Below are 21196 nucleotides of genomic sequence, written 5' to 3'. Positions count from 1 at the left end.
AAACTCTGACACGCAGCTCGAAGGGAAGACAGACGCGCTCTGTTAGAAACCGGCGCCCAGGAAGGGGAAGCACCTGCCCTGTGTCTCTCGTTGTCCCTCTAGGGCCCACTCCCCAAGAATAACACAGAGCAGGTAACTCCCCAAGTATAGGGGCACTCAGGACTCTAAGAAGGAGCTACATGCTGGGAGGTGGGGGCGCAAAGCAGGCAGGGGGCCCGCCAGCTTCCGCTGTGCGTTCTCTGCCCTGGGTTTTTCCCACCATGACTTCATCCCCATAAAGACCCTCAGTTCAGTTCAGTCGCTCAGTCGTATCCGACTCTTTGTGACCCCATGGCCTGCAGCACACCAGTCCTCCCTGTCCATCACCAGCTCCCAGAGTTTACTCAAACTCATATCCATTGAGTCAGTGATGCCATTCAACCATCTCATCCTCTGTCCCCTTCTCCTCCTGCCTTCAGTCTTTCCCAGCATCAGGGTCTTTTCCAGTGAGTCAGTTCTTTGCATCAGGTGGCCAAAGTATTGGAGTTTCAGCTTCAGCATCAGTCCTTCCCGTGAATATTCAGGACTGATCTCCTTTAGGATGGACTGGTTGGATCTCCTTGCTGTCCAGAGACCCTCAGGGCAGTACCACAGCCACTGTAGGCTCAGAGAAACCGCTAGTAGGCTTAGAGCCACTAAGGCTTATTAAGTGACCTAGCTCAGAAGTCACTAAGCTGGGATTCGAACCCAGAGCTTTGCAGCTACAAAGTGCAGATACTGGCTGTCCCGGGGGATGGCCGTGTATTCACTCACTCATTCATACCCTCTGAACCCCAAGGATAGACCAGGCACTGTGCTGAACAACTGTGACCAAGGCAACCCGGAGCCCCGCCCTCTCTGAACCCAGAGGTTAGAGGAGGAGGCATATGAACAAGTGAGACGAGGCCAGAAGAAACCTACAGCTGTCTCAGGGGGTGGAGAGTGGCGCTTCTCAAAGCGCGGTTCACACACCCCTGTATGAGCTGTGGGTTTCCAGTCTGCAGGGAGATCAAAGAGACATGGCTTCTCTGATCTGTACTCAGAGGACGGACAGCCATGGGCCAGCCCTCATCCACGGGCTGCGCTGCGGGGAGCCCTTGCCTGAAATACCCTGAAACACTAGGTCAGTGCCGATGCATCCACTCCACGTCCCGGGACCCTTTCGCCCCCCTCTCCTCTGCACACCTGCCTTACCACCAGGCCGTACAGACCCCCAGGGACCTGTTGCAGAGGGAGGCTGTGGTATCTCCTGCCTGGCACATGCAACGAGCCAGGGACCACGAGTCCCTTCTAAAGGGAAACACTCCATCTGAGTCCACGGTCAGTCGTGAGCTTCACGGATGGTGGAAATAGATGTGGGTCCCCACTTGGACTGTGCTACTCACTGGCTATGTGATGCTGAAAATGTCTTTGGTTTTCCTTAACTCTGAAACGGGGATGATGCATGCTTTATTATTCATTCACTACTTTTTGGCTGTGCTGGGTCCTGGTTGTGGCAGTCTTCCCTCGCTGTGGGGCACAGACTCGGGGGTTTTGGTGTGTGGGCTTTGGAGGAATAGATCAGGCACCAGCGGGCGTGACCCAGGGCCTGAAACTTGGTGAACAGAAGCCGCAGTGTGTTTGTGCGTTTGCGTGTTTGTATGCATGACTGTGTTTGCGCCTGCAAGGATGGAAGCCTGGCCTGCTGCAGCCCATGGGATCGCAAATTGTCGGACACGACTGAACAGCAGCGAGTGCATATGTGCATGCGTGTGGGTGTGATATCCATTTCTTCCACCGCTGTTGGACAGTCCCTCGCAGGACCCACTGTGGCCAGGGGCGCTGACGGCCTTTTCTGGGGTCTCTCTCCAGATTGCCAAGGGATCATTGAGGACGTCGTCTTGCTGGGCGCGCCTGTGGATGGAGAAGCCAAGCAGTGGGAGCCTTTCCGGAAGGTGGTTTCTGGAAGGATCGTCAACGGCTACTGCAGGTCTGTCCAGACCTCGTGCTCCTGGGGAGGTGACAACCCTTACTGAGCGCCTAGTGTCCCCAGGTGTCTGGGGACAGTTTATAGGATGACTCAGGAGGCCAGGCTGGTCACCGTGATCTGGGGCAAGAGGGACGTGGGTGAGTGGGCTGAGGCTGAGAAGCACAGAGTGAGGCCCAAGCGGGAGGTCTGTAATGCTGGCTGATGAGGCATTGTGCGCTTTATTTGTTATTTTCTGGCGGCGCTGGGTCTTCGTTGCGGCGTGCAGCCTTCTCTTGTCATGGGGCACAAGCTCAGTAGTTGCAGCACGCGGGCTTAGTTGCCCCGTGGCATGTGGGATCTTCGCTCTGACCAGAGATCGAACCCATGTCCCCTGCATCAAAAGGCGGATTCTTAACCCACTAGACCACCAGGGAAGTCCCTCGTGTGCATTATTTGGTAGGAAGGGAGTGGGGATCGTCCAGGCTTTCAGAACAATGTCTCAGAGCGGGGATGGCAGCCCTGGGGGGCCCAGAACCCACAGCATACGGCAGATCCTCCCGCAAGAGCTGAGGGCTACAAAGGCTGGTGGCTGTGGGGCCGAAAAGGAGGCGTCCTGGCCGGGGATTTGAGAAGGACTTGAGGGGCTTCAGCCAAGGTGGTGCCCTAGACACTGGGGAGGAAGGGAAGATCCTACCCCAAAACCCGAAGGGATTCGTATTATTGATTCAATTTTACAAGTAAGAAAACTGAGGCTCAGAGAAGTCAAGTCACAAGACCAGTTAACTTTAGCTTTGATCTAAGCCCAACCATCCCGAGTGGAACCTCCAACTGAATAGAACAGATCTGCAAAGTCTTTATCAGTTTGATAACTTAGCCCATGTCCAGAGCTAAAGATAAAGATGGTCTTTAGCCATGGATAGAGGGCGTTAACCTGGACACCAGAGTCCAACCAATTAGTATGGCTTTATCGTTCATGTTCTTTCTTCTTTTCAAACGTTAAACTTTTTATCTTGTATTGGTGTATAGCCGATGAACAAACAATGTTCTGGTAGTTTCAGGTAAACAACGAAGTACTCAGCCACACATACACATGTATCCATTCTCCCCCAAACCCTATCACTCCTATTCTAAGCTGAGTTCTTAGAATCAGAATATGGTAGAAGGAACAAAGAAACAAAGATAAAGGGCCATAATATGTAAAGAGCTCAATCAAATCAATAAAAAAAAAAAAAACTAGTAAGAAAATGGCCAGAGACGTCTCTGGCCATCCAGTGGTAAGACTCCTCACTCCCAGTGCAGGGGGCTTGGGTTCAGTCCCTGACTGGGATACTTAAAAGCCCACATGCCACATGGTGTGGCCAAAAGAATTAAAAAAGAAAAAAGAGAAAAGATATCTACACATAAACATGGGATAAATGCAGTCAATAAGCTTTTGAAAAGATATCCAACCTCATTACTAATGAAATAGATGGAAACTAAAGTAAGTAAAATACTATTTATCATCTACCACATCATCGAACATCTGAAACATGAAAACAATTAGGGTTGGTGAAGATGTGGTCAAATGGGCACTGTTATATGCTGTTAGTGGTAGTTGAATTTAGCAAATCCTTTTTGGGGGTAATTGGCAATATCTATCCAAAGTTTTAATATGCCAGTCTTCGGATCCCAGAGATTCTGGCTTCTGTGATCCTGCATAAATAGATACTCACATGCACAGAGATGGATGCACAAAGGGGATCCTTGCAGCTTCATTTATAATTAAAAATTGAAAGCGACCCAGTGACCTAAATGACCACAAAGAGGGGCATAATTATTTTTTAAAAAAGCAAGTGTAACAATACATTCTATTGACCCACTTTCAAAAGAAGAAGTTTCTGTGTGTGCATATTTGTATCTGTATGTCTAGAAATGAACAGGGAGGTCCTGAGGGACCGTGAGACACGAATAACAGTGGCTGCCCCTGAAGAGTGCAAAGGGGTTGAAAGGAGGGCTCAAAAGAGAGGTTTGTTTCCCTTGACACACAGTTGACTGGCCGTTTTGCATTACTTTCCAGTATACAGCAAAGTGATTTAGTTCCATATGTGTATATATATATATATCTTTCTTAATAAAAGAGGCTCTTATATATATTTATAAGAGAGGCTTTTCAGTAAGGACAGTTTAAGAAGTAAGAAAAGAAAAAGAATGGACACAATATTGACGTCAAACAGTCCCTGGTTAAAATCTTGGCTCCATCCTTTACGTCTCAGATGACTTTGGACAAACAAACCTGAAGCTCAGTATTCCTACCTGTACAATGGGAATAAGAGGCCGTCCTGCACAGGAGTTCTGGGAAGATTAAATTAAATTGTATAGGATGAGGACTGGCAGTTTGTAGGTGCCCAGTAAGCAACAAGGGCATATTCACAGCACATGATTTTTTTTTTTTTGGTGTGTTTCATAAACAGCAAAGGGAAAGAATTAAAGTTGCATGTGTGCAATATGAAAGCAGCAAAATCTTATTAAACCCATCTGTTCTGTTGAGAACCTGAGGCTAATAAGCTTGGGTTTCCATTATTTTGTGAGATCCTGAGCCATCTCTCCAGAGAGAAAAAAGGAGGAGGAAGAGGAAGAAGGAGAGAAGAGGGGAGGAATGTCCAGACCAAAACAATAACTGCAGTTTCTTGATTAAATTAAGCTCCAGCCAGGCATTCACATTCTTGGCCCCCAAGGACTCTCTAGTTGCGGTGAACGTACTTAAGATGGAGAGTGAGTGAGGGGTGAGGTGAGCTTCAGGCCCAAGCTACCAAACCATATACATTTATAAATTTATAACGCACATTAATGAAACTTGGAGTTCTTTGCCTGCTTGCACACACTCCCGGGAAGCCAGCTGGGCTGAGTGGTGTTGCTGCAAGGAACCTGAAGCTCAGGGAGGGTCAAATGCCACGGCCACACAGCAGAGCCAGGATGTGAACTCAGGTGAGCCTGCCTCCCTGACCCCCGGGGCATCTGCAGTGAGGGGGTTTCATTCTCCGCTCCAGGGGGCTCCCCGCGTGGTCTCTGCTCCAGCGCCGTGTGGGAGGGGCTGGTGTTAGGAGGAGCGGGCGGCGGGAGTGGGCACCCCTGCCCACGGGTGGCTCCAGGCCTGTGAGGACCCAGGGCACGGCCTTCCGCAGGTCCCGGGGTGCCAGTCAGGGGCCAGCTGTGTGATCCGTGCGTCCGCCTGGCCTGGAGCCCTGAGGCCACTAAGGCCTGGCTCGCTGGGCTCCCCACCCCCCAGGGGGTTCACGACTCCACTCGGGAGGCAGGATGCAGGTCCAGGGCCCGGTCCCGCCCTCAACGAGCTCTCTGCCCAGGAAAGGAGAAGGCCAAGGGACGGGCCCGCGGAGGGCCTGTGACAGACACCGCGAGGGGAGCGCGTGGCAGGCCCGGAGGGACGGAGGCCATTGATGTCCGGTGGCGGGGCTCGGGGAGGGGGCGCGTGCAGGCCCAGGGTGAAGGGGTGGATAGGAGCCCGTCAGAGCCGGAAGAAGTCGGCCCAGCAAGAGAGGCCAGGGTGCCCGCGAGGGCCCAGAGCGAGGGGTGTCATCGCACCCATCGTGTGTGAGTGCTGGGTGCACAGTGCGCCCTTTCTGGGCGCTCTCCTGCCCTCCCCACGAGGTAACTCGGAGTGACGAGACTGAGGCTCAGAGGGGTCAAGCAGCTTGCCCGAGGTCACACAGCCAGTGGCTGAGAGGGCAGGACGAGCTCCGTGCGGTCCCAGGCGGGGCTGGTGGCCCGCCCCCCCGCAAGAGAGGCAGACGCCGAGTACAGAGGGTCTGGCAGGCCTCTGCAAACACCGCAGAAAAAAAAACAAAAGCTCTGGGTTCATTCAGCACAGTTTCGAGGCTGTGGAACCTTCTAACACATGATCTTGCCCTGTCTGTCATTGTCGTTTTGTCGCTAAGTCACGTCCAACTCTTGCGATCCTGTGGACTGTAGCCCGCCAGGCTCCTCTGTCCTTGGATCATCCGTACTTGTGTATAAGCAAGTGCAGTTAACATCATTAAGTAGAGTGTGGTCATAGTCAAGACGGACCGTGGGCAGGAACGACGCTGACCTTGCCCCTTTATGACCTTCTTTCTGTTTTATCTTTTTGGTTGCCCTGGGTCTTTGTTGCCAGGTGCGGGCTTTCTCCAGTTGCGGTGAGCAGGGACCACCCTCTAGTTGCGAGGCACAGGCTTCTCACTGTGGTGGCCTGTCTTGTCGGGGAGCACGGGCTCCAGGTGCCCAGACTCAGTACTGTGGTGCTCGGGGTCAGTACTGTGGTGCTCAGAGTCAGTACTGTTTTGCTCAGACTCAGTACTGTGGTGCTCAGGCTCAGTACTGTGGTGTTCAGACTCAGGACTATGGTGCTCAGGCTCAGTACTATGGTGCTCAGGCTCAGTACTGTGGTGCTCAGGCTCAGTACTGTGGTGCTCGGGCTCAGTACTTTGGTGCTCAGGCTCTGTACTGTGGTGCTCAGGCTCAGTACTGTGGTGTTCAGACTCAGGACTCTGGTGCTTGGGCTCAGTACTGTGGTGCTCAGGCTCAGTACTGTGGTGCCCAGACTCAGTACTGTGGTGCTCAGGCTCAGTACTGTGGTGCTCAGGCTCAGTACTGTGGTGCTCGGGCTCAGTACTTTGGTGCTCAGGCTCAGTTGCTCCACAGCGTGTGGAGTCTCCCTGGACCAGGGGTCTAACCCGTGTCCCCTGCACTGGCAGGTGGTTCTCACCCACTGTTCCCCAGGCAAGTCTCCCGTTTATGACTTTCCACGTCAGAACCATCTCAGGGGCCTCCCCACACCCTGTGTTTGATGCACGTGTCTCGTGGTTAGTTGATAGAATGACTAGGATCAGACTCCCCCCTCCCCTTAGCCATCATTCTGAGGGAACTCTCTTGGGCCTTCAGTATGAGGCTAACCACTGGGATGTGCAAGCGTTGCTCTCTGGGGCGAGTTAAGGAGCTTTCTAGAACAGAAAGCTGGTGGGCAGTGGGAGTCAAGGTCAGCTTCTGAGAGGACAGTGCTGTGGACGGGTGAGAGGAAGGGGAGGGGCTGCCTGATTTCAGAGCTGGAGCAGAAGGTCCTGGGGGAGCCGGCGTGGGGATTCAGTTGTCGGTGGCCGTGGCGGGGAAGGGGGACCTGGGACGTGGTCCTGCTGGCTTCTGCTTGAGGGACCTGGCGGGTGATTCAGACGATGGAGTTGGGGGGTGGCGGGGACGCAGCAGGAGGGTCTGTTGCCTGCATGCGAGTGTGCCAAGTCGCTCACTCGTGTCCGACTCTTGGTGACCCCATGGACTGCAGCCCACCAGGCCCCTCTGTCCTTGGGATTCTCCAGGCACTAATACCGGAGTGGGTGGCCATGCCCTCCTCCAGGGGATCTTCCTGACCCAGGGATCGGTCCCACGTCTCTTTATGTCTCCTGCACTGGGACGTGGGTTCTTTACCACTAGCGCCACCTAGGAAGCCCAAGGGTCTGTTGAGAGCCCCTCCACTTGACCCAGTCCTTCCGGGGGTGTCCGGGGTGGTAACCACACAGGCACCCATGTGGTCAGAGACCCCGAAGGGTCAAAACTGCCAAGGAGCCTAGAGAGCCCGCCACGCCGTGGGTCCCGACAGCTCTGGGGCCTCGCCTGTGCTCAGACGGGCAGGGCAGGGGGCCCTGACGCTCAGCTGACCCCCCCACATGGCAGGGAGGAAGAGCCCTGCTTTCAAACAAGCGCACAAAAATAATGGACTCGGGGGACCCTGCAAACCAGGGTCAGACTGTCTGAACAAAAGACAGCCTGATGTGCTAAGTAGAGTTCAGTCCTGGAGGCCGAGGGGGAACAGAAGTGTCCACATGCACGGACCTGCTGGGGGGCGGGCCCAGCTTCACCCCGGGCAGGGCGCAGGGGCTCGAGGGGGAACGCTGACCCACGGACCCTGTAGACCAGGCCTCTGTGGACCGGCTCTGTGTATCTGAAGAATCGGGCTGCAGGGGGTCCGGGGTTGTCCTCTCTCCGGAGTGTAGGGCGGACGTCTGGCTAGGAGTGACGGGGTACAGAGCGCGGGGTTCACAGCACCCCAAGAGCGGAGGAGGAATGGTGCGGGGCTGTGACCCACCTGGGGGTCACCCTGGCCTCCTAGCGGCTGAGGGCGGGGGGCTGCAGGCCAAGCCTGTCTCAGTCCCTCCCGTTCACAGACAGGTGGAGGCCCCCACACCCGGAGTCCCCGCCTGCAGAGCCTGTCCTAGACCCCCGTGCTCCTCGCCCTGAGACAGATGTCCTGCTGCCTCTCTCTGATCTCCCCCGGGAGCCCCGGCTCAGCCACCCCAGGGAACTGGAAGCCCACCGCCAGCCGAGAGCGTCCCTCCCAGCCTCGTGCCGATTTCTGGAGAACGGCATGCAGTTCCCGCATTCATCCACTCAGCAGATACTGTCTGTTGCTCGTCAGCGCTGTTCTCTGCCCCGGGGGAACCGGCAGGGAACCAAGAGGCTTCCCCGGAGCTGCCAGGCCCGGCGCTGCTCCCAAAGCATCAGTGCCTGCAGCTGCCCCCGCCATCCCTGGGCGCAGGGAGCCCCGGTTTCCCGCGGAAGCACCCACCCCGCCAGGCTCGCTGGGGCCCGGCCGGGCCCTCCTGAGGCTGACGTCCGCCCTGTCTCACCGCGTCCTCTCCCCCCGCAGGGCGGACTGGCTGCTGAGCTTCGTCTACCGCACGTCCTCCGTGCGGCTCCGCGTGGCCGGCCTGCACCCTGTGCTGCTGCAGGACAGGAGGGTGGAGAACGTGGACCTGTCCTCGGTGGTGAGGACCCCCTTGCCCCCTGGGGCCGACTGTGGGGGTGGGGAGGGCGCACATCTTACTCCAGCCCAGCGACCCACGTCCCAGGGACACTGGCCCCGGCCCGGTCCACCCCAGACGAGAGAGATTGTCAGAACTCACTTGGGAAGAGGTAACTCCTGTTCACAGGCACCATCCCTGTGCCAGGGCAATGCCCCCCGGCCCTTGGCACACATCCTCTCTAACCTGCACATGACCTCAGGGCCAGGCATCATTATCCCCATTTCACAGATTAGGAAACTGAGGCTTAGGAAAGTTCCCATCATACAACGCGCAACTGATAACTGGATTTGAGCCTGCCAAGCCCATGTTCTTGCCCCTACATCACTGCCCTCTTTCCACTCCTCCCCCAACTCCTCCTCCCATGGCCCTCACTCACTCCCCGAGCCTGGATTACTAGTCAGGACAGTCTGTTTCTCCGGAAAGTAGCTGGAATAAGCAGAGGGCACAAGCGGAAGCATTCAGGCTGGACCAGAAGAGAAGCGCCTGCCTGCCAGGCTGTGAAACCATGGAGTGGGCTTCCCAGGTGCCACTAGTGGTAAAGATCCCCCTGCCCATGCAAGAGAAGTAAGAGATGTGGGTTCGATCCCCGGGTCGGGAAGATCCTCTGGAGGAGGGCGTGGCAAACGCCTCTAGTATCCTTGCCTGGAGAATCCCATGGACAGAGGAGCCTTGCGGGCTACAGTCCATAGCGTTGCACAGAGTCAGACACGACTGAAATGACTTAGCACACACCACAAAACCTTGGGATAGGGAGCAAGGAAGGTGTTTAATTTGTGACAGTATTGCTTCTGTTTGATGTTTTTGGATTTTTGGCTGCAAGGGATGTGGGATCTTGGCTCTCCCGCCAGATACTGAGCCCACACCCCCTGCATTGGAAGGCAAAGTGTGTCCCAAGGCCCCTGACCTCAGACTCATCTGGAGAGTTTATTTAAAATGCAGATCCCAGAGCCCCGAGGCCCAGACCTCCTCCATCAATCTCTAGGCGTGGAGCCTGCACGTCTGCATATTAAACACACTCCCCAAGGACTCTTCCACATCTCAGACTAAGCAGGGCAGACGGTCCAAAGCATTCTTGCTGGGAAGTGTGGAGGGGGACCCACCCCAGCAGCCACACAAACCTAACTTGGGTTTCTAGATCCATTTTACAGACTTGAAGGAACCTCGTCCCCCCACTACCTAGAGCTAATAGTAGCTTCATGTACCGACGCGATGCCCAGCTCTGCCCTGAGCCTTTTGCAGCGTCCACACGCCCACTGGACAGATGGGCTCACTGAGGCTTTGAGAGGCTGAGGCCGTGCCCGGGGTCACACGGCAGGAACACAGCGGAGCAGGACTCGAGCCCAGTCTGAAGCCAGTGGACATCGCCCTGGTTGGGTAGATGTGGGAGCCAGTGGGAGAGGCGCCAGCTCCCAGGGAGGGGAGGGTCGTGGGCTGCAGTTACATCCTCGAGCAAACTCCGCCAGGGGCAGTCCCGCGAGAACGGGAGCTTCAGTTTCCAGTTACTGCACTGCCGGCTGCCATTTATCAACTGCCAAGCATTTCCCAAGCGTAAACCAGTTGCCCCAGGTACTGCATAAGCGTGGTTTGAGCCAGCCACATCACCCTGTCTGAAAGCAGGCAGACCAGGCCCCTCCCTGGGCATCTGAAAACTCCCCTGGGGAGGGGTACCCTGGACGACCTTGGCTCCTCCCTTCAGCTTCAACAGCAGCCTGGCCCAACACCCCCCAGCACACACGCACACACACGCGCACACGCACACACACACACACACACACAGAGTCACGCACACACACACGCGCACACACACACACACACACACACACACACACGCACACAGTACCTCCTGTTGGGGGAAGCCAGGCACCCTGACCCCCATCAGCACAGCTCACGTCAGGTTGCATGAGGTTTGGGGTTTTTTTTAATTTCCTTTTTAAAGATTTTTTTTTAATGTAGACCATTTTTAAAGTCTTTGTTAAATCTGTTACAGTGTTACTTCTGTTTTATGCTTTTGGTTTTTGGGCTGCAAGGCATGTGGGATCTTGGCTCCCCAACCAGGGATCGAACCCACAGCCACTGCACTGGAAGGTGACGTCTTAACCATTGGACCCGCCAGGGAAGTCCCTGGTTGCGTGTTTGTTAAAGTGGAACTGAGGACTGAAGGGGGGTTCTGGCACAAAAACAAAACTAGAACGTTATCAGGCACTGCCAGCCCCGAAGCTCATGGGCCATGACCTTTCCCTGAGGACCCCTGGGCCTCTCACCCGGCCTGCCACCATCTCGCGGGGGCCAACTTGGCCTGGCTCATATCTTCACTCCCCCAGACTCCCAGGGCCCTGGCTCACACGTGCTGACCCACCAGAGGAAGGCAAGTGAATCAGCCCCGTGTCATCCTAACTGGCATCTTCGGACGCGGATGTCGGTCCAAGAATAAGAAGAGTTTTTAGACTCATCCACCCATGACACTTATCACTCCTAGTTCAGGAGGCAGTCGCCCCAGGGCAGACAGGAGCGTCAACCCCTAGAGTCATCTCTTTAGATCATCTTTACCCCTGAGAGACTTGCTTCATGCGATATCAACCTCACAGCAATCCCGTTGAGTGGGATGTGGGCATCCCCAAGTCACAGACCAGAGAACTGAGGCTTGAGACAATGGGCTTCCCTGGCGACTCAGACCATAAAGAATCTGCCAGCAATGAAGGAGACCCAGATTCGATCCCTGGGATGGAGATATTCCCTGCAGTCAGGAATGACAACTCACTCCAGTATTCTTGCCTGGAGAATTCCATGGACACAGGAGCCTGGCAGGCTATGCTGAGTCAGACATGACTGAGTGAGGCTTGAGACGAGACTCACAGAACCGGAGAGTCGTAGATCCGGTCTCTGAAGCTGGGTCCGGAGTCTGTGCAGTCCGCCTTCCTGGGGGAGTGAGGAGAGCTTGGCCAACCAGACCAGGAGACCGCCAGACTCTGATACCCCTGGCCCGCGTCCAGGGGTCTCTGTCCTGTTTGACGGGATGCCCCACCACGCCGGGGGTCTCCCTCTGCCACAGGAACCAAATGTGGAAAAGCATGGCTGAAATTTCCTTTTCAATGAAAATCTCCTTGAAATGCTACAGAGCCCTTGAAAGAGGCCGATTCTGCCCTGGGAAGCGTCCGAATGGGGTTTAGTGGGAAGAGCACTGCCGTTGATGCCAGAGACGCCTGGCTCCGAATTCGGCCTCTGCTGCTGCTATGCTGGCTGTGTAACCTTAGGCCAGTGGCTTAACCTCTCTGTGCCTCAGGTGCCACATCCTGGAGACAAGGGCTACCCCCTGCCTTCCAGGGCGCGTGCGTGATGCTTGGTGAGCAGGAGGCCCGCGTTTAACGCTAGTTCTCGCCTCCCCTGCCCCCGTCTCCACCTCCACTTCTGCCCCCAAGACCCGCAGCTGCAGAGATTCCTCTCCAGGCTCAGATGCCTTCATGGCAGCCCCCCAGCTCCTACCTAATAATAGCTCTTTATCGCATTAGGGCGCATCGCAGAGAGCTGTGCTCTCCTCCTCTGGGTGATTAGAGGTAATTAGCTTGCCTTCCTGCCGCCCTCCTATTTTCCTTGAGAATTCTTGCTGGAGGAGAGGTTGCTGGCAGCAGAGTCCTCCTGGCTGATGTTGGCAAGCAGAGCCGGCCCCGTGCTCAGCGCTAAGACCTAAGGACCCGCCTTCTTCCGGCCGGGCTCACGTGGGCACAGCCCTCTGCATCAGCCCAGCGGCAGTCACGTGACACAGACCTGGTCTGCAGAGGCTCCTGACCTCAGGACAAGCCTGAGCAGGGGTGAGCCGGAGTCAGGCTCTGTCCGAGACAGAGGGCATCTCTAGGAAATGAAGCAGACAGAGGCCAGGCCACCTGACGCTCTTGCAGCCTCTCCTGTGTGGGGACTGCTTTGCAGAAAGTGGGGGGGGGGGGGTTCTGCCTCCCCAGGGACCACCTCATGAGGCTTCTTAAGGGTCAGAGACCCAGTCAAGGGTTTCTGGAATCTTTGTGTCCCAGAAGAAATGCCAGCTGACTTCTAGGACTTAGCACAGGGCTTGACACAGAATGGCGATGGTTTAGTCGCTAAGTCGTATCCAACTCTTTGTGACCCCTGGACTGTATCCCGCCAGGCTCTTGTGTCCATGGGATTGCCCAGGCAAGAATACTGGAGTGGGTTGCCATTTCCTTCTCCAACAGATCTTCCCAACCCAGGGATCGAAGCCAGGTCTCCTGCTTTGCAGGCAGATTCTTTACCAACCGAGGCACCAGGGCACAAGATAGACACTCAGCAATAGTAACAGCCTCCAGCACGCCAGACGCTGCTCTGCCCAGGATGCAGACCATGTGTCACTGATCCCCATAGCTGTCCAGTGAAGTAGGATTAATAACCGCATTGTACAGGTATCAATGCAGAGAAATAGAGGAAAACAATAGGGGGGGAAAGACTAGAGATCTCTTCAAAAAAGTTAGAGATATCAAGGGAACATTTCCTGCAAAGACGGGCTCAACAAAGGACAGAAATGATATGGACCTAACGAGCAAAGATATTAAGAATAGGTAGCAAGAATACACAGAAGAACTGTACTAAAAAGATCTTCATGACCCAGATAATCACAATGGTGTGATCACTCACCTAGAGCCAGACATCCTGTAATGTGAAGTCAAGTGGGCCTTAGAAAGCATCACTATGAACAAAGCCAGTGGATGTGATGAAATTCCAGTTGAGCTATTTCAAATCCTGAAAGATGATGCTGTGAAAGTGCTGCCCTCAATATGCCAACAAATTTGGAAAACTCAGCAGTGGCCACAGGACTGGAAGAGGTCAGTTTTCATCACAGTCCCAAAGAAGGGCAATGCCAAAAAATGCTCAAACTACCGCACAATTGCACTCATCTCACACACTAACAAAGTAATGCTCAAAATTCTCCAAGCCAGGCTTCAACATTATATGAACCGTGAAATTCCAGTTGTTCAAGCTGGATTTAGAAAAGCCAGAAGAACTGGAGATCAAATTGCCAACATCTGTTGGATCATAGAAAAAGCAAGAGAGTTCCAGAAAAACATCTACTTCTGTTTATTGATTATGCCAAAGCCTTTGACTGTGTAGATCACAGCAAACTGTGGAAAATTTTGTAAGAGATGGAAATACCAGACCACTTTTCCTGTCTCCTGAGAAATCTGTATGCAGGTCAAGAAGCAATAGTTAGAACCGAACAGGGAACAGCAGACTGGTTCCAAATTGGAAAAGGAGTATGTCAAGGCTGTATATTGTCACCCTGCTTATTTAACTTATATGCAAAGTACATCATGTGACATGCTGGACTGGAGGAAGCACAAGCTGGAATCAAGATTGCCAGGAGAAATATCAATAACCTCAGATATGCAGATGATACCACCCTTATGGCAGAAAGAAAAATGGAGCTAAAGAGCCTCTTGATGAAAGTGAAAGAGGAGAGTGAAAAAGTTGGCTTAAAACTCAACATTCAGAAAACAAAGATCATGGCATCCAGTCCCATCACTTCATGGCAAATAGATGGGGAAACAATGGAAACAGTGAGAGACTTTACGCTCTTGGGTTCTAAAATCACTGCAGGTGGTGACTGCAGCCATGAAATTAAAAGACACTTGCTCCTTGGAAGAAAAGCTATGACCAACCTAGACAGTATATTAAAAAACAGAGACATTACTTTGCCAACAAAGGTCCGTCTAGTCAAAGCTATGGTTTTTCCAGTAGTCATGCATGGATGTGAGAGTTGGACTATAAAGAAGGCTGAGCGCTGAAGAATTGATGCTTCTGAACTGTGGTGTTGGAGAAGACTCTTGAGAGTCCCTTGGACTGCAAGGAGATCCAACCAGTCAATCCTAAAGGAAATCAGTCCTGAATATTCATTGGAAGGACTGATGCTGAATCTGAAAATCCAGTACTTTGGCCACCTAATGTGAAGAACTGACTCCTTGGAAAAGACCCTGATGCTGGGAAAGATTGAGGGCAGGAGGAGAAGGAGACAACGGAGAATGAGGTGGCTGGATGGCATCACTGACTCAATGGACTTGAGTTTTGAGTAAACTCCAGGAGTTGGTGAAGGACAGGGAGGCCTGGCGTGCTGCAGTCCATGGGGTCGCAGAGAGTTGGACACGACGGAGCGACTGAACTGATCTGTACAGGTACAGAAACTGAGGTTGCAGGAGGGCATGCTGCGTGTGAGTAGCAGAGCCAGATGAACCCAGAACCTACCTCGAGCTGGGACTCTTAACCACTGCATTCATGCTGCCTCTGTTCACACATTTCTGTGGCTTCTTGTCAGTGACCTCCAGCCCTCAGCCATTGAGCCTGTGGCGTGGATTATCTCATTGAGTCCTCACAACTAGCCCACATGATGTATGTATCTTTATTAGCCCCATTTTACAGAAGAGGAAACTGAGGCCTAAGAGGTAAAGGTGCCCCCAAGGGGTCTGATAGTCTTGGAAATGGTTGGGCAGATGGCAGCAGCTTTGGTTTGGGAAGTCGAGGTGTCTCGCAAGGCAGGAAGCAGGAAGCCCTGAGGCCCCCTCACCCCGCGTGGGTAAGCCTGAGCATCTACAAGCTTCAGGGCTGGATGTGGGGCGTCGGGTCCTGCCCTCCCCCACACAGTCTGTCAGAACACGGACCGAAGCTGGCAGATGAGAAGGATGGCATGTTGTGAGTGTTGTCACGGGAGCCCCCGAGAGGGTCCCTAACCAGCGTGGGAAAGCCCCCTGGCTTCGAGACCCCAGGCACATTCATCGTGTCTCCAGGCAGGAGGAAGACGTCAGTCAAGGTGGCCAGGGAGGCGGTCTTGGACTGCAGCCTTGTCTTTTTGCTGCTCCGGGTCTTAGTTGCAGCACCCGGGGTCTTCCATCTTGGCTGTGGCGTGCCGGATTTTTTATCTGTGCCATGTGGGATCTATTTCTCTGAGCAGGGATTGAACCCGGGCCCCCTGCATTGAGAGTGCGGAGTCTCAGCCACTGGACCACCAGGGAAGTCCTGAAAACTTTATCCAGCGTCAGCCACAGCAAAATATTCCACTGTTCAGAAAAGAGTCTTCTCCCACCCACCTCACTCCTGCTCTCCTGTGCCCCTGGCTCCCTGTAAAATTGGAACTTAGCCAGTTCTTTCTCCCTCCCTGTCTTTGCAGACTAGCAGCTCAGGGGCCAGGGTTGGCTGAGGCCTGGGCCAACCTGTGGCCAAGAAAGGCCAGAGCTGTGCATTCTGGGGCAGTTGCACAGTGGAATTTCCATCTGGCATTGGCTGTGGCCACACATACCTCCCTTCCTTCCTGTCGCGCCTGCCTCCACCCAGCCCTAGTACCAGCCCTTTGCCAACATTGAGAAGGTATAAGGAGGATAAACATCCCTGTTTATCCCTCTGGGTCCAGGTTTCTGCTGGCTGGAATTCAGATGTGATGGCTTGAGCTTCAGCAGCCACTTTGGGCTCCCAAATGGATCAGCCCACCTAACTCCCTACCTTCTGTCTCTCCTTCCAAGAAAACTAAACTAAAGGAACTCGTATTTATGGCGTCCCTACTGTGTACCAGGAGCTGCGCCTTATGGTTTGCATTATTTCTTCCCACCACTCCCATGAGACGGGTATCACTAACTCTAACTGGGTAATGTCCCTTTTTTAAAAGTGTTTTGAGTCATATATGGAGCAGAATAGTTCCTGCAAAGTCCCAGGCTCTTAAACTCTTTGAGCAGATATTCAAGGTGTGAGGTATCAGGGACCCTCCTCCATGACCCGATGGAGGAGCTGGTGTTCAGGACATTGGACAGACTCACCTCGTTACTAGTAAGAGACAGAGCCAAGTCTAGAACCCCAATTTCTCTGACTCCAAACTTAGGTGCTTCCTAGCACCATGCAGCCACTCATGCCCACCCTCTAGGAAAGGATGCCTTCTTACCTCGACCCCCACCCTGAACCCAGGGATCTGGAAAGCCTCTTCTGTGTGTATGCATGTGTGTGTTTTCACAGAATGGTCTTCAAAAGCAGTTGTACAGAAAAGAGCAAGAAGTAGGCAGGTTCTGGTTATTATGAGAAAATAACAAAACTTACAGGGAATTGTCTTTTGTGTTCTTGAAAAGTCATTGGAATAACCCAGTGTGATTTGTGATCCGAATGGAAACGCTGATGCTGCCAGCCGAGCCTTTGTGTAGTTTCTTCAGATTTTCCCAGTAAGCCTCCCCCTCCGTTTCCCTGTCTTCTTCTTAAACAAAAACCTTCCTCTTCAGTCTTGAGGGACTGTTCAGTCTTGTGCTTGCCTTTGGCACTAAAGCAGCCCCCCTAAGCTGGCTGGGGAGAGCGTGAGGCTCCGTTTCAGGGAGAAGATTTGAGCGAAGCAGCTTCCACATTCAGCTTCTCAAACACCGCACACAGCTTCGCTTATCACACGCTGCGTGTCCTTAAGCAAACCACCGCCCCTCTCTGGGCTTCTCTTCTCATCTGTAAAACGAGAATGATTTTTAAGGTCTTCCCCACCACACATTTGATTTTCCATGAAGAGAGAATGGATTCAGAGCCCAGCTCTGACATCTGTGTGACCCTGGGCAGGTCCCTTTATCTCTCTGCCTCAGTTGCTTCATCTGCAGTTAGCAGCCAATACCTGTCAAAGGAGTATAACCAATAAATGTATTTCCTCCAATGTATTAGGGACCCACTGTGTATCAGGCGTTGTCCATCATCACGATTAGACATCAGCACTCCTGTTTTTCACTGACAATATCCCAATACAAAAACAGAGAAGTCTCTTCTCTCAGGAAGGGAGCAGGTACTTCTTGACCCTTGTGTAAGATTCTGTCCATAACAGAGGCCCAGATGAAACACACAAGAGGTGATGCTGCCACATGGGAAAAGGCCAGAAGAGGCATTTCAGGGCTGGTGTAGAGGCACCACAGCCTTCAGGGGCCAAAATTCTCTGTCTTGCTACTCTGCCATCCTTACATGGCTCACGATGGCTGCTGGAGCCCTGGCCGTCCCCTCTGCATTCCAGCCAGCAGGAAGGAGGAAATAGGGAGAAAGCAGAGCCATCCCCCTTTTAAAGAGACTTCCAAGGAGCACCGAATAATGCTGTGCTTCATCTCATAGGCCAGAGCGCGTCACCATAGTACACTCACCGGCCAGGGAGGCTGGGGAATATGCCCAGCTATCACTTGTTCTTATGACCAAGGGGAAGGAGGAGAGCGAATTGTGGAAAGGACCTTGCAGTCTTTCCAGCCGCAGCTCTATTTTCGATTTCAGAACTGTTCCTGGGGGAGCCTTCAGAGCAGCCCTCTGGTCACTGTCCCCACTTTACAGCTGAGGCAAGTGGAGGTCAGAGGGATACAGGGCTTGGCCATGATCCCCAGCTGGTGAGCCACAGAGCCCTCCCACTGTGACCAGAGAATGGGGACTTCCACTCCAGACTTCTGTCAGGAGGGCCTTTCCTGCCCCCACAGGACCCAGACTCTGTAGAGAAGCTTCCTTTGGCTGTTCAGTCACCTAGTCGTGTCTATTTGTGGACCGCGGCACGCCAGGCTTCCCTGTCCATCACCAGCTCGTGGAACTTGCTCAAACTCATGTCCATTGAGTCAGTGATGCCCTCCAACCATCTTATCCTCTGCCACCCCGTTCTCCTCCTGCCTTCAATCTTTCCCAGCATCAGAGTCTTTTCCAATGAGTTGGCTCTTCAAATCAGGTGGCCAAAGTATTGGAGCTTCAGCATCAGTCCTTCCAATGAATATTCAGGGTTGGTTTTCTTTAGGATGGACTGGTTTGATCTCCCTGCTGTCCAAGGGACTCTCTAGAGTCTTCTCAAGCTTCATTTATCTTTATTTAATAAATTCTAGAGCAGCCTTGAACCCAGAGGCTTCCCACTCACTCTGGATTGGAGAGTCATTGAGGGTTGGAGTTACGATGTTGGTGGTGGGTTGGCTGATGACACAGGGAGAGGCCCAGGGGTCCTGGGAGGTCTGGGCTCTGCGGTGCTCACTTCCTGCCTTCCTGCAGGTCAGTGGCCACTTGGACTATGCCAGGCAGATGGACGTCATCCTGAAGGCCGTGGGCATCCGCACCAAGCCCAGCTGGGACGAGAAGGGGCTCTTGCTGGCCCCAGGCAGCCTGCCCCCAGAGGAATCCCGCCAGGCGGCAGCTGCCTCTTCATCAGATCGGACCACCAATCCGGATGGGCAAACCCAGGGTCCCACGTCCGGAGACACCCCCGAAGCAGCCACACCCCCTGACCTCAGCCAAGCCCAAGTGCCAGCGGGACTGGACCAGTCTGAAGGGGCCTCCCTTCCTGCTGCTACCAGCCCTGCTGAGAGCCCCCTTCTCTGCAGCCACGGCCTGGGCGCCAGCCCACTGGGCTGCCCTGACTGTGCCAGTGAGACCCAGGGGCCCCGCCCAGGGCTGGTCTGACCCCAGGAGAGCCACCTTCCCAGACCCCTACATGGAGCACTCTCTTACCCCGCTCCACCAGCTGCCCCGCCACGAGCTCTGGAGATGGAGACTCTCGGCCACAGTCTTTGCTAAATTGAGGACGTTCGTACTGGAAGGAGAGGGGCTTGTAAGGAGACACTGCCCCTCCCCGAGCAATGGAGGCCAAAGCTCCGCAGAGTCAAGCCAGCACAGTACGGAGCCCTGGGGCTGAACCGGCCGCACGCCTCCTGTGCTTCGGGTCCGCGCTGGGGGTCTGATTGCCCGTCCGGAGCTCTCTGGAGCCACCCTGCCACGCTCTCCAGCCTCAAGAGCCTGGTGTCCGCCCGCCCCTCCAGCCACTGTCCGGGGCTGTGCTGCAGCCCACAGGCACCGCGGAAGCACCTGCAGAGCAGGTCCGGGGGGAGCGGACAGCTTGCCCTCTCTGCCCCTGGGAGATCCGGTGAGATGTGCCGCACGCAGCCATCCAGGCTGAGCCCTGCACAGCCACGGGAGCGGCCATCCGAAACATGTGACATGAAGGCCCACCCCCCTGAAGTTCTGCCACATGGGGGCCTGAATATAATGGTTCCAGAGCAGGGCGAACAAACGCTGGATCGGCAGGCGGTGTGGACAGACTGGGCCTGGGACCAGAAGGAAGTATTTGGGGGCAGAATTTCCTATGGCAGGGACAGAGGGGTGATGATCTTAATAATATATATAATAATAATCGCTACCGTTTATTAAGTGTTTACCGTGTGCAGAGCGCTTTACGTGGATTGTCTCAGTTGACCCTCGTAACAACCCAGTGAGGTAGGTACTAGTATTGTCTGCATTTTCACTGTCAGGCCCAGAGCGTTTAGGGAAGCTGCCGAGATCACACAGGTGATCGGTCTCAAAACCCAGCCAGTCAACCTCCAGAGCCCGAGCTCTTAGTCACTGTGAGTGCATCCCTGAAACCTTCCTCTTTGGGCCTCCCTCTGCCCTGAGTGGCCGAGCCAGAGCCGCTCCCGCTCCCGCGCTGTGCATCCGGGGAAACCGAAGCCCAGCAGAGAAGACTGACAGACCCGGGGGAGGCAGCCGGGACTGGAGAGAATCGGGGCGTGCCGGAGCGGAACTGGTCCTCAGGGGGGTGCGTATTCGTTCCTTCAGCAAATGTTCACAGAGCCCCTGCTGCTGTTGGTCCAAACCGCTCGTGTCTCCCGTGGAAGACTGATGCCCCGAGAGAGGAAAGGACGTGGCTGCGGTCCCAGAGCAAGCTCGGGCGGAACACGGGGCGCCCGCACCCGGAGTCTCCTCCCACTTCACCAGCGGCTTCTCCAGCCCGGGTGGCCCTTCAAGCAGGTTCAGTCCACACCGCAGTCACTGCCTCAGCTCGGGCGCCCCCCGGGGCCCACCAGGGCAGGCCTGGGGTAGAGAGGGAGCCCCGACAAGCACCGTGGCCCCTCTACAGTCAGTGGCCTGGCCAGAATGGAGTCTGCTCAGTGCCACGGAGAGTGCCAGGCCGCCCGTGGAAGCCCCTGGGACCGGGGTGGATAGAACTGAGTGGGAGGATGGGAGGGAGGCAGGCGCTGGAGGAAGAAAAACCTCAGCATGAAAAGGAACCTAAAGCGGGTGAACTTCGGGAACCAAGAGCTCCCCGTCAGAAGAAAGAAAAACACAAGTCCTGTGCCAGAGCCCACCTGCCTCCCCCAGGGCCCCCGCCTGTACCAGGGATGGTCCTCTACAACTCTGCTGACCCAGTGCCCACGCCCGCTTCCCTCACTGACCCCAGGGCAGGCCAGAAGGCAGCGGGAGAGGGACTGGTTCTGCCCTCATCAGACGGTTCCCTTCTAGGCCCAAGGAAGCCCACGGTGGGGAATACCCATCCTTGGTCTTGAGCAAGAACACAGCAGCTACCCATGTGCCCCCAGGAGGGGCAGGGCAGCACCTCGGGAGGAGTTGGGGGGACAGTCAGACTGTGGGCTGTGGGCCGGGGCTGAAGAGGAGGAGGACG

At 54.6% G+C, this 21196-nt stretch overlaps 1 protein-coding gene across 7 annotated transcripts in view; it reads left to right on the top strand.

Moving 5' to 3' along the window:
- TMCO4 (transmembrane and coiled-coil domains 4) overlaps nt 1-20895 on the top strand; it is a 110325-nt gene extending 89430 nt beyond the window's left edge. For 6 of the 7 annotated variants that reach the window (XM_065929954.1, XM_065929955.1, XM_065929952.1 and 3 more), the window contains 3 exons: nt 1870-1987; nt 8637-8754; nt 18796-20895. In XM_065929954.1, the coding sequence (XP_065786026.1) occupies nt 1870-1987; nt 8637-8754; nt 18796-19203 (644 nt within the window). In that variant the 3' untranslated portion in view covers nt 19204-20895. The remainder of the gene's footprint in view (nt 1-1869; nt 1988-8636; nt 8755-18795) is intronic. The other variant, XM_065929959.1, reaches the window with a different exon arrangement.
- The last annotated feature ends 301 nt before the right edge of the window (nt 20896-21196 follow it).

Source organism: Muntiacus reevesi, chromosome 3, assembly GCF_963930625.1.
Source record: "Muntiacus reevesi chromosome 3, mMunRee1.1, whole genome shotgun sequence".
Lineage (NCBI taxonomy): Eukaryota > Metazoa > Chordata > Mammalia > Artiodactyla > Cervidae > Muntiacus > Muntiacus reevesi.
The sequence above is the reverse complement of the archived record's forward strand: the minus strand, read 5'-3'. Positions and strand labels throughout refer to the sequence as shown.